Source organism: Vipera berus (genome assembly GCF_964194415.1).
Source record: "Vipera berus genome assembly, chromosome: 2".
In the NCBI taxonomy this organism is placed as follows: Eukaryota; Metazoa; Chordata; class Lepidosauria; order Squamata; family Viperidae; genus Vipera; species Vipera berus.
In genome coordinates, this window is record NC_138203.1 from 270,856,110 (window position 1) to 270,872,710 (window position 16,601).

General features: G+C 47.7%; 1 protein-coding gene across 2 annotated transcripts in view; it reads left to right on the plus strand.

Moving 5' to 3' along the window:
- Window positions 1-9,005: 9,005 nt before the first annotated feature.
- Window positions 9,006-16,601, plus strand: part of EHMT2 (euchromatic histone lysine methyltransferase 2) — a 53,775-nt gene continuing 46,179 nt past the window's right edge. For both annotated transcript variants that reach the window (XR_014025699.1, XM_081322018.1), the window contains exons 1-6: window positions 9,006-9,068; window positions 9,188-9,424; window positions 10,431-10,759; window positions 12,863-12,935; window positions 13,136-13,236; window positions 15,144-15,287. Coding sequence is in view for 1 of the 2 variants with exons in the window: in XM_081322018.1 (XP_081178144.1) it covers window positions 9,352-9,424; window positions 10,431-10,759; window positions 12,863-12,935; window positions 13,136-13,236; window positions 15,144-15,287 (720 nt within the window). In the remaining variant the exon portion in view is untranslated. The remainder of the gene's footprint in view (window positions 9,069-9,187; window positions 9,425-10,430; window positions 10,760-12,862; window positions 12,936-13,135; window positions 13,237-15,143; window positions 15,288-16,601) is intronic.

The window sequence follows — 16,601 nt, forward strand, 5'->3', positions numbered from 1 at the left end:
AGTGGTATTTTTCAGAGTAAATATATAGGGAACGGTTGCTGGAATTGGGTATGTGTAGTTTAACGAAGAGAAGAGTGAGAGGAGACATGATAGCAGTGTTCCAATATCTCAGGGGCTATCACAAAGAACAGGGAGTCAAGGTATTCTCCAAAGCATCTGAAAGCAGGACAAGAAGCAACGGATGGAAACTAGTCAAGGAGAGAAGCAACCTAGAACTAAGGAGAAACTTCCTGACAGTTAGAACAATTACCCAGTGGAACAACCTGCCTCCAGAGGCGGTGAATGCTCCAACACTGGAGGTTTTTAAGAAGAGACTGGACAGCCATTTGCCTGAAATGGTATAAGATTTCCTGCCTGAGCAGGGGGTTGGACTAGATGACCTGCAAGGTCCCTTCCAACTTATTATTATTAAATGCACGCGAGCCGCCACGGCCCCATTAAGCATATGAAAAGAAGAGGATCTCAAAACAAACTTGAACTCCTTTTAAGTTACCTTTCGTATAGGTTGGGCTCTTAAATGCCCTAGAACAGCTCTGCCCAACACCCCCCCCACCCCCACCCCCCGGGAGGCTGGGGATTATGGGAATCGCGGTCTACCCCATTGAGAGCATCATCAGCTGTAGGATGAGGCCCTCCCGACTGAGTAACCTGCGATCCCCAGGCCTCGTGGCTTTTGCCGGCTGGAAACCCTTAGGACAGGGATAGGCAACCTCGGCTCTTTTATGACTCGTGGACTTCAACTCCCAGAATTCCTGAGCCAGCCAAGCTGGCTCAGGAATTCTGGGAATTGAAGTCCACGAGTCATAAAAGAGCCGAGGTTGCCTACCCCCTGCCCTAGGAGGTCCAGTCCTAGCAGATCGGGGACAACCGGCTTGGGGAAGGAAGGCCGCTTCCAAAAGGGAGAAGCGGGGCATCGGGCACGCCGTGAAAGTTCGGCCCGAAGAGGTCCCCGGGAATCTCCCTCCCACCCTCCCTCGCTCTTTGTCTGAGGCGGGATGAATGGAGGCGCTGCCCCTTTAAGCGGCTCCCTCCCCCTCCCTCCTTTCTTTGCCCCAGGAGCGTGACGTCAGCGCGGGGCCGGCTCTGCTGCTACCGCCGCGCGAGGCCATGGATGATGTCGGAGCGGGAGTCGCTCAGGTTTGGGTCGCGGAGGGAGGGTGGTGGTGGGGGGGGGGGGAGGACGGACCCGGGCGGCGGTGGCGGGAATTGCACGCGACGGTCGTGCGAATCGGGCTGAGGAAGCGGCAGGCATTCCCGGCTTTTTCCCCGGCCTTGCGCGCCTCTTTTTTTTTTCTTTTTTTTTCCCCTGGCTCCGTCGGGCGCGCGGGGAGGGGCTGCTTGCTGCGCGCTTAGGAAATGCAAAAAAAAAAAGGAGGCTGGGTTTTCACCTGGACCGCAGCTGGAAGAGAGGGCGAAGCGGGGTGGGTGGGGACCGCTTGGCCGGTCAGCTTCTCTGGTGCAGAGGACAAGGTGGGGTGTGTGTGGTGTGGGGTGTGTGTGTGTGTGTGTGTGTGAGCTCGGGATCCTATCCGGATCCACGAGGATCGCCACCGTTATAAGAATTGAGGAATCCGTAAGAATCGGGAATAAGAGGCACACGCGTCCTTCGAAGCTGCGCTGAGCTGGCCCCCCTTCGCCTCGTGTCGCCCGATCGCCTCTTCTCACGACCTATGGCCACGTTTCTTCCTACCTAGCCCAACTTGCAGTCCCGGTGGCGTTTCAGTCCCGCGTGCATCTTTCTCGCATTAAGGGCCCGCCCCTCCTCTGCCCTCGACCCTCCCCTTGGCCCCAGAGGCTGCTCGCCAGTCTCTTTGTTGAAGGTTGGTTAATTCATAGAGCAGGGGTCTTCAAACTTGGCCCTTTTATGACTTGTGGACTTCAACTCCCAGGATTCCTCAGCCAGCATTGCTGGCTGAGGAATTCTGGGAGTTGAAGTCCACAAGTCAGAAAAGGGCCATGTTTGAAGACCTCTGTCATAGAGAGACCACCTTAGAATGTGACTAAAAAGTGCAGGTAGTCCTCGACTTGTGACCGCAGTTGAGCCCAACGTTTTGTGTTGCTGACTGAGAAATTGGTTAACTGAGTTTTGCCCCCATTTTACGATTTTCCTTGCCGCGTTTGAGAAGTGAATCACTGCTTGGTAATAGGGTTAAGTGAATCTGGTTTCCCCATTGACTCTCTATGGTCAGAAGGTCGCAAAAGGTGATCACATGACCCCAGGACACTGCAACCCTCATAAATGTGAGTCAGTTGTCAAGCTTCCAAATGTAGATCACGTGACCATGGGGGAGATATTGCAGCGGTCATAAGTGTGAAAAGTGGTCATAAGTCACTTTTTTCAGTACTGTTGTAACTTTGAATTGTCACTAAATGAATTGCTGTAAGTGGAGGACTGCCTGTATTTTACAGACGTTTTCACAGAGTTGCATTTGATGGCCGTTATTTCTGCTCAAGGCAGCATGAACTCTTGCTTGATCACATTCTCGCAGCTGGTGAAATGAACGACAAAAGCTGCCTTTGGGGAAGACACTAAACAAGTGTAGACCAGCTGCATAAGGATTTCCTGGGATGATTCGATTCACCTAACAGTCATAGAATGGAGGAATTGGAAGGAAACTTAAGAGATCATTTAGTCACCCCAACCTCATGCAACATTTACGCCTTCAAGTCTGCCTTGACAGATCCCTGCAATTTTCTTGGCAAAATTTCTGAAGTGGTTTATCATTGCCTGCTTCCTTGGGGTGAAGAGAGGGATTGGCCAAAGTCACCCAGCTGGAGCCCACCACCTCTGGGAGAAACCTTTTCCATTGTTGAATAAATTTTGCCATTAGAGGCTTTTTTTTCTGATGCCTAAACAAAATCTACATCCTTGTAATTTCAAATATGTTATTTTTGGCCCTGTCTCCTGAAAACAACCATAATGTTCTTGTCTTTTGCATAATAATTCCTTAAGTATTTGAAGTGTGGTCACAGTCTTCTCTCTGGATTGGTATTCAGGGGAATTTGCCAGTATCCTATTGTCACATCCAAAGGGGAGAGATACTTGTTTCCCCCTAAATATGTCCAAAAGTTCATCCACTCTGGGCATTGGGTAAACATCAAATTTCGCCACTCTGATTTTCTGCCTAATATACCCACAAAAGTGTACCTCACCATTCTAATTTGGCACCAAAACAATGGGGGGAACACCAGTCACCTACAGATGGTTTTATTATGTCCACCTGGAACATTTTTTTCTTCTACCTCACTCTGTAACCCTTCTTTTAGCCATTCAGGAATCCTGTAGGGATATTGTCTGATTGGTGGGGTTTCCCATGGGTCTATCTTTTGTTCAACTAGAAGAGCTGTGATGGTCCAGTGGTTAGAATGTAGTATTGCAGAATAACTTGGCATTCCACTGCCAGAAGTTAGATCCTGACCAGCGAGACAGAGACAGCGTATGTGTGTGTATGTACTGTATGTACAGTGTGTGTGTATCTGTGTGTGTATATGTATGTGTGTGTATATATATTGGTGCTTGTGTGTCTTATGTCTATTCATCTATCATACGTGCAAATGTATAAAAATCACAATAGAAATACAAGTTATAACTAAAAGTAAAAAGATGGAGAGGGAAGGCGGGAACTGTTAGCTGCTGTTGGTCGATCAACTACTTCCAGTTTCATGCTCTCCCATTGGGGTCCCCAGCCAACTGGCAGAGCCAGGACTTCAATTCCCAGAATTCCCTGCTTTTGATAGATTCAGGCTATGGTCATCCGTTATTTTCTGAAGTGGAAGCCAGAGCAGTGTTTCTCAACCTTGGCAACTTTTTAAGATACTGTGTGGAGATTCTCAGTCCTCCAGGTCATGTTTGTCTCAAAAGTGCTTTTTTAAATGGCAACTGGACTTTGTTTTTTTTTATCTTGAGGAAAAGATAAGATACAACTCCACTCCCAGAGTTCCCTATGATGGCTAGGCTAGGGAATCCTGGGAGTTGAAGTCCACATATCATAAAGTTGCTAAGGTTGAGAAATACTCTGCCAGAGGAACAGAAATTGGTAGGAAACATAGAACCATCCATGATTTGTAGAACATAGTTCTGTTTGTGGATCTAGAACCAGGAATAAAAAAATCCAGTGAAAATCAACAGACACACACACACAAATATATATATATATATATATATATATATATATATATATATATATATATATATATATATATATATATACATGCACATGCACATGCATATGTTGATTTTCACTGGATTTATTTATTCCTGGTTCTAGATCCACATACACACACACACCACACGAAACTCAAATACTTTGGCCACCTAATGAGAAGGAAGGACTCACTGGAGAAGAGCCTAATGCTGGGAAAGGTTGAGGGCAAGAGAAGAACGGGACGACAGAGAATGAGGTGGCTGGATGGAGTCACTGAAGCAGTAGGCGTGAGCTTAAATGGACTCCAGAAGATGGTAGAGGACAGGAAGGCCTGGAGGAACGTTGTCCATGGGGTCGCGATGGGTCGGACACGACTTTGCAACTAACAACATGTGAGCATGCTTGGTTGTGTTTCTAACATGCTAATTGTAAAGCTCAGCTAACAAGCTCTGATATGGAAATATTTAAACACACTCCAACACTATCAACAGCTCTTTGGTTGAAGTTTGCAGCTTATTGAAATATCTGCTACTTTGGATGTCCGGACTATATAAACTGTAAGCTTTTATTTAGAGTCTGTTGCAGTCAGCGGCATCTGCCATAAGCTGCCATGATGCCAAAATGAAAATTCCTACTCAGTTGTCCATACCCTTATGTGCAAAGCACAATCAAAGAAGCAAGATTCAGTTAGATTTTTTTAAAAAATGAGTTTTGATGCCAAGAATTTGGGTACTCCACCCCTTCTTTATTAATGAAATTAGGTTTCCTGGAAGCTTGTAAATTTCTTTCCCAGAATGGTTGCATGATGGATTAAGAATCTGTTGGTTTCCTATCCTTTAAGAGGATTTGTGTTCAGGTGTGCTCCGCCATTTTTTTCCAGTCCTAGCCCTCTATCTCTCATTGTGATGTTATCAAGCAGCTGCTACCACCACCTCTTTGCACCCTGACATTGAATACAAACTACAGCTGTAATTTATGGAGCTGTAATTTATGGCAATAAAGTCCAGTTTCATTGGCTAGAGCTGGCTCTTATGACTCATGGACTTCAACTCCCAGAATTCCTGAGCCAACATGCTGAGAAGAAAGGGAGAGGTTTCCAAGCTGAGCCATGCTGGCTCAGGAATTCTGGGAGTTGAAGTCCACGAGTCATAAAAGAGCCACTAGAGGGAAGAAGGCTTGAATCTAATGCATTTCATTCCTCTGCGAGGAAATGGGTCAAAAGAATTCTAACACCTTAGCTCAGGTTGGAAAGAAATTAAGGGAGAGAAAAAAAATCATATTTTTGCTGAGGGAGAAGGGGTTGCATCCGAGGGCTTGTTTAGTATAGAGTGCATTGTTTTCAGTTGCTTGGGTGTGCATTGCATGCTAGGCTACAATTTAATCATGGTTTTTAAATTATGTCACAGTTTAGAATTGTGCAGAATTTTATAAGCTTAAAACAGTGGTGGCTGTTCCTATAACATACTAAAACCAGGGGTGTCAAACTCAATTTCATTGAGGGCCACATTAATTTAATAATTTAATAATTTAATTTAATAATTTGATTTCTATACCGCCCTTCTCCCGAAGGACTCAGGGCGGTGAACAGGGCAATACACAATAAAAATCGAATACAAAAATTAAAAAACCATTAAACATCATGCCCATAAAATCAATACATATTAAAGTTAAAACTAGTTTTAAAAACCCAACCCCATCCCATCAGACCAGGCCAGCTTGTTCGAAAAAGAATGTTTTGAGATCGCGCTGGAAGGAGCGAAGGTCGGGGGCCATCCGGAGCTCAACCTGTAAGCGGTTCCAAAGGTCTGGCGCACCCACAGAGAACGCTCTCCCCCTGGGGGCCACCAATCGGCATTCTTTGATTGGCGGCACCCTGAGGAGGCCCTCTCTGTGGGAGCGCACTGGACGGAGAGAAGTTGACGCCGGCCGCAGGTGTTGCCGTAGGTAATCTGGACCCATGCCATGAAGGGCTTTGTAAGTCATAACTAACACCTTGAACCTCACCCGGAGAGCAACCGGTAGCCAATGCAGCTCGCGGAGCAAAGGTGTAACATGGGAGTACCGGGAAACTCCCAAGACAACTCGCGCGGCTGCATTCTGCACCAGTTGGAGTCTCCGGGTGGACCTCAAGGGTAGCCCCATGTAGAGAGCATTACAGTAGTCTAGACGAGAGGTCACGAGCGCATGAGTGACTGTGCACAAGGCATCCCGGTCTAGATAGGGCCGCAACTGGCGCACCAGGCGAACCTGGGCAAAGGCCCCCCTAGTCACAGCTCCAATATGCTCTTCCAAAGAGAGCTGTGAGTCTAGAAGGACCCCCAAGTTGCGGGCCCTATCTACGGGGGGTAATAGCTCACCCCCCATGGCCAATGATGGAATAATCGGAATTTCCCGGGATGCCGGCACGAACAGCCACTCAATCTTGTCAGGGTTGAGTCGAAGCCTGTTCCTCCCCATCCAGACCCGGACCGCCTCCAGGCAACGGGACATCACGTCGAGGGCATCACTGGGGTGGTTTGGGGTCGAAATAAAAAGCTGGGTATCATCAGCATATTGGTGATACCCAACTCCAAAACCACGAATGATCTCACCCAGCGGCTTCATATAGATGTTGAACAGGAGAGGCGAGAGAACCGATCCCTGAGGGACTCCACAAATGAGAGGTCTCAAGGTCGATCTCTGCCCCCCTGCCAACACCGACTGCGAGCGTCCCAGAAGGTAGGAGGAGAACCACTGGAGAACTGTGCCTCCCACTCCTAACCCCCTGAGACGTCGCAGCAGGATACCATGGTCGATGGTATCAAAAGCCGCTGAGAGGTCTAAAAGGACTAGGACAGAGGAACAACCCCTGTCCCGAGCCCGCCAGAGATGATTCACCAGCGCGACCAATGCCGTCTCCGTGCTGTACCCGGGCCTGAAACCCGATTGGTACGGGTCTAGATAATCAGCTTCATCCAAGAACAAAGGGAGCTGTTGCGCCACCACGCTCTCAACAACCTTCGCCAGAAAGCGAAGGTTGGAGATCGGACGATAGTTGTTTAAAATTGCTGGGTCCAAGGCAGGCTTCTTGAGGAGGGGTCTCACCACCGCCTCCTTCAAGGCGGCGGGAAAAGTACCCTGACTCAAAGAAGCAGTAATCACTGCCTGGAGCCAGCCTCGTGTCCCATCCCGGGCTGCATAAGTCAGCCAGGAGGGGCACGGGTCCAATAAACACGTGGTGGAGCTCAGCTTCCCCATGATCTTGTCCACTTCTTCAGGAGTCACAGGATCGAACTCTTCCCAGATTAAATCGACAAGGCCGCCCGTATCCTCTTCGTCAGACTCTGCCCAGTCGGAGTCCAAACCGGTCCGGATCCGAGCGATTTTGTCCGACAGAAATCGACTAAACTCCTCGGCTCGACCCTGCAAGGGTTCCTCCCTCACCTCCTGATTAAGGAGAGAGCGAGTTACCCTAAACAGGGCGGCCGGGCGATTATCTGCGGACGCGATGAGGGTGGCAAAGTGGTTAGACCTAGCCACCCTCAACGCTGCGAGATAAGTTCTCGTAAACAACCTTAGTCGTAACCGGTCAGATTCGGATCGGCTGGACCTCCAACAGCTCTCTAGGCCCCGTCTCTGACGCTTCATCTCGTGGAGCTCCATGGAGAACCATGGGGCCCGTTGGGATCTGCTTCGGGTCAAGGGCCGCATGGGTACAACTTGGTCGAGTGCCTCTGTGGCTGCCCTTTCCCAGGCTTCCACTAGGGCATCGACCGAGCTGTGAGCAAAGGAGGCAGGTGGGGGCCCAAGCGCCGTTTGGAACCGCTCAGGGTCCATAAGGCGTCTAGGGCGGAACCATCTTATTGGCTCAGCAACCCCACAACAGGGAGTGGCAAAACGGAAGACCATCCGCAGGAGATGATGATCGGTCCACGACAGGGGTAAATTAATTGGGGAAACCCCCCCCCCCCAAGATCATCTAGCCACCGTCCGGATAGAAAAACCAGATCGAGCGTGTGACACCCCCCCCCCCCGTGAGTTGGGCCCAGAATAACATTAGCATTGCAGTTGCCCTCGGGGCCAGGTGGGTATGGCCAGGGTGGGCGTGGCCTACTGGGTGGGCGTGGCTAGAGTGCGTATGGCCTACTGGGTGGGCGTGGCCAGCTCTACATCATTCGCATCAAGGGTGCCTATGGGGGCCTGGGCAGGAGTGGGACAGATCTGAGGGTCTCTGGCGGAAGGAGGGTCTCTGGGCCAGGGCCAAGGCAGTGGGGGCCGTTCCCAAACTGTTTCCAGGATGGCTTCGCGGGCCACATGAAACCACTTTGCGGGCTGGATCCGGCCCCCGGGCTTTGTGTTTGACATGCCTGTACTAAACCATGACCAGTCAAGGACACAATAGCTTAGTGAGCTTTGTGAGTTATATCTCTTAATATATATGGAAATGTTGAATGGATGTTGGTTGATTTATTGGGGGATTTTTAAATAGCTGAGACTCATGTCTGATTATAATTAAATCTATCACCATGCTTTCCCACAATAGTTAGATTGCATGCTTGTGATTGGAAGCAAAATATAAATAATATGGATATGCGTTCAAATTAGTATTTTAAAGATAAAAGCATGTTAGTTTTGAAATAAGAGATAACGTTCTCCTTCAACCCATTTCGAAACCCTAAAAATACATCTAATATGTCAGCCCCATCAACTTGGGTGGTCTGGAGAAGTCATTAATGGCCAGGTAGAGGCTGACATTTATCTCCTCTGCAATGAACCGTGGTGAAATAAACCCATGATTAGTATTTCATGTACGTCGGGGCAAACATTTGCAAATTATTCTCAACTTGAGTTTTGAATTGCTGTTTCTTTTCCCACCTCAGGATGATGCCCATCAGGGGTTAGCAGGGGCTTCAGCTCCAGTGGAAGTTGAAGCAGGCGAAATAGGTAAGTTTTATGGAGGTCCAGAATTAGAAGTTGGGGAAGGTGCTGCTTTCCTCTGCGGCCCTGATTTGAACCCAGAACCCTCTTGGACCCTAAGAGGCTGTGTCTATGTCTTCCTCAAGATCCTGAACCCTCCACAGAGGACTTGGCGCTCTCATCGGAGGCATCTCCTCGGAGGACCAAAAGCACATTGGGAGGAGTAGGGGATAGCCTCCTGGTCTCCAGCAGAAATGGGGATGATGGAGTCTGGACACAAGCGACCGGGAGTGGAAAAGAAGGAGGATGTATGTCTCCAGAATCAGGAGGCCCCTTGGCTGGCTCAAGCCCTAGTCCCACCCCAGGGAGCAAAGGCCTACCAGGTGAGTTGGGAAGGGCATTGGTGCCTGAGGAGAATGTCAATAGGAAGATGGTTTTCCTTTGTAGGGGGAGAAAAAAAGGATTCTCTGGATGATTTTTTGGCAGGATTATGGTGAGACCTGTAAGGCTGTGTTTGGGTGAGTTCTGTTGGGGGATGTACTGTTTTGCATCTCTGTTCTCTGGCTGGTGTTGCAGGGGCTGCCGTCTAATTTAGGAGCTTCCTAGACTGAAAATTATAAGGGACGCGGTGGCTCAGTGGGTTAGGACGCTGAGCTTGTTGATCAGAAGGTCGGCAGTTTGGCGGGTCGAATCCCGAGTGCCGTGTAACAGAGTGAGCGCCTGTTACTCGTCCCAGCTTCTGCCAACCTAGTAGTTCAAAAGCATGTAAAAATGCAAGTAGAAAAATAGGGACCACTACGGTGGGAAGGTAACAGCGTTCCGTGCGCCTTTGGCGTCTAGTCATGCCGGCCACATGACCACGGAGACGTCCTCGGACAAGCGCTGGCTCTTCGGCTTTGAAACGGAGATGAGCACCGGCCCCTAGAGTTGGAAACGACTAGCACGCATGTGCGGGGGAACCTTTACCTTAGACTGAAAATTGGGTATCATATGTTAAGGGGTTGTTTTGGACCAGCGGGGTCCAGATATAAGTCTGCTCTCAGCTACATATTTACATATTTTTATTTATACATATTTAATATTATTTGTGGCCTGACCCAGCCAGGGAGGAATCTGGAGGGGAAAGCACAGCAATGCAAGAAATAAAGATTGTTAGGGGAAAAAACCCCAATGTAGTCAATCCAATTGGAAATGTCTGTGATGGACCACCTGCAATCAAATAATCTAGAGCCGAAGTCTTGCTGAAGAAGATTGATTTTACTAGTTCACGAACGGCAATAAGTGTGGCATTTTGTGTAGAACTGTCATGTGGCTTTTCAGTATCTCCATCTCAGCTGCGTTCATGTAATCTAGACTGGGTGTCCTAACATCTCATCCCCTTCTCTTCAGGTCATGCTGCCAAGACTTTCCCATCATCCCCCAGCAAAACAGCTGGGCCCAGCCGTGCCAAGATGTCCCTTAGCGGGACCAGCAAGTCCCCAGCTTCTATCCAGAGTCTGGCTATGCGCTTACTAACTATGCCTGGGTCACGTCTTCCAGATGATTCTGGGTCTCCCACAACAGAAGCCCCAGCTGCAGCTCCAGACCCAGATTCGGCCCCCACTCCTGCTCCAGCAGTGGCCTCTCCTCCTGCTCAGCCTTCAGCATCAACCACTGAGGAAGTCAAGCCCAAGGTTCACCGGGCTCGGAAAACAATGTCAAAGCCCAGCAGTGTTCAGGTAGGCTTGCAAATGTAGCTTCTGCCCAGGCAGGTGACTCAGAAGATCTGTTGGTTGATATTGTGTAGATCAGTGTTTCTCAGTGTTGGCAGCTTTAAGATGTGTGGACTTCAATTCCCAGAGTTCCTCAGCCAGCTTGCTGACTGAGGAATTCTGGGATTTGAAGTCCACACATCTTTAAAGTTGCCAAGATTGAGAAACATTGATGTGCAATGCTGTTTTGGCTACACAGAGAGATGTACTTGGAGACTGGGTTGTCTTTGCTGAGAAGGTTGAGAAACATTGATGTGCAATGCTGTTTTGGCTACACAGAGAGATGTACTTGGATATTGGGTTGTCTTTGCTGACAATGATAAGCTATAGATTATTTCAGCAAGGCATTTATTAACTGGGTCCAGAGAAGTTCCTATGTCACTGTGAAAGTTAACCAATGATGACAAATCTTTACATAACGAAGAACAACTTTTGCAGAACCAATTAATATACATATAATCCGACTTTGCCTTTAGGCTGCAGAATTAATGTGCATCTTATGATTGGTTTCAGCAGCTGAACACCATGGATTCTTATTCATGCATTAGATTTTTATCCCATCTTTATTATTTTCTAAGTAACTCGAGGTGGTGATCATACCTAATACTCCTTCCATCTTCTCTTTTTCCCCACAACAACAACCCTGTGGGTTGAATTGGGCTGAAAGAAAGTTTCTGGTCCAACATCACCCAGATGGCTTTCATGCCTAAGGTGGAACTAGAACTCACTGTCTCCTGGCTTCTAGGCCAGCACCTTAATCATTATACCAAGCTGGCTCTCCCCCAAATCGCCAAGAGATGTTTTTTTTAATTGAAAAGTTTTAAAATACATTTTTAGAACATATACCCCATCTCCCCCACCCCCCTCCCCTTCCCGCCCTTCTCAACACCCCCCCCAACTTCCCAGAGCTGAATACAAGGTATTACATCATATCATTTAGCATATGAATAGTTATTAGTTATTATAATTAGAGGATATATTATTTATCTTTTCTATGTCTAAGGAGAGTTAAAGTGCGATAGGATTTAAAGAGTAATTATAGTAATTAGATTATTTTAGAGTAAGATTGTATGATGTAATGCCCTGCCAAGAGATGCTTTTCAGTGTGTAAATATTTCTTGTGTCTAGAAGACTTGGTGGTTTACACCCTTGAAGTGATCACAGTACTTCTTGCAAGACAAAAATGGATTGCATGTTTCCCCAAGTGGAGAACTTAGAAACTTTTTGTTTCTTCCAACAACTGGGAGAACTAACAGTGCAACTTAACATTCATGTATAGCTGATCAAAAACTGTCTAGGAAGCTCCTTAGCTGTCCATCCAGCCTGATTGTGACACGGCTGCACATCAAGACACATTTTCTCATTTCTTTTTCCTAACCTTTCTCTAAACTCAAATACGTAATAGTATGTCTTCAGTGAATATTGAATTTCTTTTCTTTGTAACCAATAAAATTACGATTGCTTTTGATGCTCAAGAATGACTAATTTTGGAAAAGGTTAGAATAGGACAGGATAGGACAGGACAGGACAGGACAGGATAGGATAGGATAGGATAGGATAGGATAACAGTTGGAAGAGACCTTGGAGGTCTTCTAGTCCAACCCCCTGCTTAGCCAGGAAACCCTATACCATTTCAGACAAATAGATCATCTGGTTTGGGATCTTTTTGTATGGTGTTTTCCAGCTGGGTAGAACTATGATTTCCATTACCCTAAATGGCCATCCTAGAGAAATGGAAACGATAGTCCTGCATATCTGGTTGGTACTAGGCTGGAGAAGCTAGCTGTGGAATTCTGGGAAATGAAATCCACTTTTCTTAAAGGGGCCAAGGTTGAGAAACATGGTTATAGGCCCAAACAGGGATTCTGAACTGTTTTTCTACACAGCTGCAAAATTCCATTCTGCAAAATATTTGGGCTTTGCACGATCATCTTTTTTTTTCTATTGTATTTCGGCACCAAATGAGATTTCTGCTAATGCAAATTGATGGGGCTATATCTTTTTTTTAAAAAAATGAAATCCTCACTGTACGGATGATCAGCCTTCCTTTTCTCCTTCCCCCCCCCCCAGGTGCCTGAAAAAAGGGTCTCGGAGATGTTACATTTCCGTGTCTCGGATGACTTGAGAAGCCTTATAGAACCAGGTACGAAAGCCTTGGACTTAGAAGGGCTGGTATAGAAATATATTTGGGACTAAAAGCATTGGCTAGAGCAGATTACTCAACTTAGTCTTCTGCACCTGCTGGAGATTCTGGGAGTTGTAGTCCCGTGACTGGGGGGTGGGGGAGGGGGTTGTTAAGAGTATTGGATTCTAATTTCATTCTTTTTCCTTCTCTTTTTAAAGAAGAACCTGCGAAGCACAGGAAATACGATTACATGGCAGATGCGTTGCACAAAAGGATTCCCCTCTCACTTCAGCGGTCAAGTCCCAGGGCTACCACAGAGGTGCATCCCTCCCTTTGAAAGGCTTAGTGCAGGGGCCTTCAAACTTGGCCCTTTTATGACTTGTGGACTTCAACTCCCAGAATCCCTCAGCCAGGCACGCTGGCTGAGGAATTCTGGGAGTTGAAGTCCACAAGTCATAAAAGGGCCATGTTTGAAGGCCCCTGGCTTAGTGGTTCTCCTAAGGACCAAGGGTTGAGTTTAAGGACCACCTACCTATTGGATTAAAGGACTTATTTGCATGAGTGATAATGCATTTCAAACTGTGTCTTAATTGAATAAAAAAGCAGGGGCACCAGGAAGAAGAGATAAAAGCTCAGGGGATGCAGAGATGCATCCCAGGAAAAATTGCAGGAAACGTATCGGCAGATCTGGGTGTTAAAATTGTCTAAGGAAGCCCTGATAGTCACTGGGAAAGGTAGACCTGCTGATAATACAGGTAGTCCTCGACTTACAACAGTCCATTTAGCGACTGTTCAAAATTACAACAGCACTGGAAAAGGTGACTTAGGACCATTTTTCACAATTACGACCGTTGCAGCATCCCCATGATCACGTGATCAAAATTCAGACTTTTGGCAACTGACTCTTATTTTATGACGGTTTCAGTATTGTGGTGTCATGTGACCATCTTTTGGGGCTGTGAGAAGCCAAGTCAATGGGGAAGCCAGAATCACTTAACAACCATGTTACTAACTTAACAACAGCAGTGATTCACTAAACCAGGGCTCTTCAACCAGTAGTACGGGTACCCCCTGTGGTACATTAGCACCTGGCACGTGGCACGCAGCCATCCTAGAAAAGTGGTAGTGGGGGAGGGGAATGAGCTGAGCCAGTGGCAGCACCGCACAAGCCTGAGTGAGAGATGGCTGGAGCTGCAGGGCTCAGCGGAAGCACCAGGATCAGTGCCAGGCTCCAGCTGGAGCTCAGCACTGATCCTGGCGCTTCTGAACCCAGAAGAAGCGCCGATCAGCTGGAATGCTGCAGCATCTCCAGGGTCTTGTGATTTACATTCAGATGCTTGGCAACTGATTCATATTTATGATGGTCACAGTGTCCCAGGGTCATGTGAAGTGACCAAAACCTGCTGCAACCACCCAGCAGACAGGGAATAAAAACCAAACACCCCCCCACCCCCGCTGCCAATCCTCATCAGAAATGCTTACAACAATGAAAACCTCATACAGGAGGAAGAGCGCTGCTGGGCAGGCAGGCAGGTGTCTTCCTCGGCTGTGGCTTGGGGGGGCACTTTTTTCAGTGCCATTGTAACTTCAAACAGTCACCAAGCGAACTGTTGTAAGTCAAGGACTACCTGTACTTCATCACTTTTTTCCTTTTTTTTTGATCCTCAAGTTTTTGACACCTTGCTAGGCGACTGGTGGCACTCGGATGTTGCCATATCCTAAACGTGGTACAATGGGTGAAAAGGTTGAAAAGCCCTGCACTAAACAACAGTGGCAAGAAAAGTCATAAAATGAGGCACAATTCACTGAACAACTGTCTCACTTAGCCACGGAAATTTTGGGCTCAGTTGTGGTCGTAACTTGAGGACTGTCTATATGTCTCTGTAGCTGGTTTGCTATACTTTTATTTGTAAACTTGAAAAATTAAAACGAATGCACTATTCTGTGAAATAAGACTGGATTCCTGGCGGGGGGGATTCTGGGAGTTGAAGTCCACCCATCTTTTAAAGTTGCTGAGTTTGCGAAACGTTTTCCACGTTGTTCTCCTGCGTGTCTTGATTTTGCACGACTTCGATGCCAGCCTTTGAGAAGTAACTCCTGCAGTAGAAAAGCAGAACGCCTCTCCTCCTCCTTAAGTAACCCTTGCTTCAGTTTTTAACAACGCCACATCTCACATAAAAATAATCCTTCCATCAGTTTTTAATGAAAGCTCATCCTTGGCCATAGATCACAGTGACGGAAGAGATGACGGCTCCAGCTACGGCCTCGCAGGAGGATGGAGGCCAAGAATGGGAGACTGAAGTGGGGGATGACTTCAGCCTCTTTTATGACAGCTACTCCGTGGATGGCCACATCGATTCGGACAGCAAGGTATGAAGAATAAGATGGTGCCCCCTCCTCCTGGCCTATCCTGGGGGGGTCTCCCATCCTATTGCTAAGGAAGCTTTGGATACAGCTAAGGAGCCTTGAGGAGGAGGCAAGTGCAGCTGGGCGCCACCTTGGGGAAGTGGAGCTGGGCTTAGTGCTGTGGGTTCTTGACAGCTGGGCTGGGCATTTGACCTCCACGCCACTGTTGAAACCCCCCCCCAAGGCCTGAGAGGAACAGTGAGGCTCCTCCAATGGACCGTGCCTTGGCACTTGCCCCGGTCCCATCTCCTTCTGCCAGAGACCCTCAGATCTATCCCACTCCTGCCCGGGCCCTCATAGGTACCCTTGACACGAATGATGTAGAGCTGGCCACGCCCACCCAATAGGCCATACGCACTCTAGCCACGCCCACCCAGTAGGCCACGCCCACCCTGGCCACACCCACCTGGCCCCCTGAGGGCAACCGCAATGCTGATGCGGCCCTCAATGAAATTGAGTTTGACACCCCTGCCTTATAGAGAAACAAAATATTGCAGGGACTCCCTTACAGAGCTATATGGGACCTCTTTTAAAAGTTTGAAATTCCAACTCTGGATACATATTTTGTATTTCTTTTCTTTTCTTTTCTTTTTTGTGAAAAATGTCAGTTGACCTGGGAAATTTCTTTCTCCCCCCACTCCCCCAAAGATTAGATACCTGTGCCATTGTCCAATCAGACCGAGTAATCTGAAAGATGATTTCGGCGGCCTGAATAAATTTTGCAAAACGAGACCTGGACAGTTTCTTATTTTGGATGTTTTATTTTGCCCCTCCTCGGAACAGGGGGGGATATACACTAGCCAACCGGAAGCAGATCCCTTGCAAATTTAACTTACTGCCCTTTGACTTTAGAGATGTCCAAGGGCTTTGTTCATAGGTTTCTCTCTTAAAGTTGCCATCGGGAGGACTCGAAAAAAAAACCATGGAAATCTTACAACAGAGGTCCCCAACTCTTTTTCCGTGGAGAGAGGTTTTTCTGCAGACTGGAGGGGGCGTGGTTTCATGTACTTCCTGCATCCCGTGGATGGAGCTTGGCTTGTTTGCGCAGACTGGTTTCTGGCATGCCGCGGCCCGGTACCAATCCACAGGCCGGGGGTTGGGGACCTCTGTCTTAGAAGACTACATTGGACAGCAATGCTGTCAGGACCCACCCCAAACCACGTCTTAGGAAGACAAAATTCTTAAAGTCAAATCTATTCCAAAAAGAGTCTTTACTATGACATGCTTGGTTGTAGGAAACGAGACAGGACTTAATATTATCCCACGAAGTAAACCCTT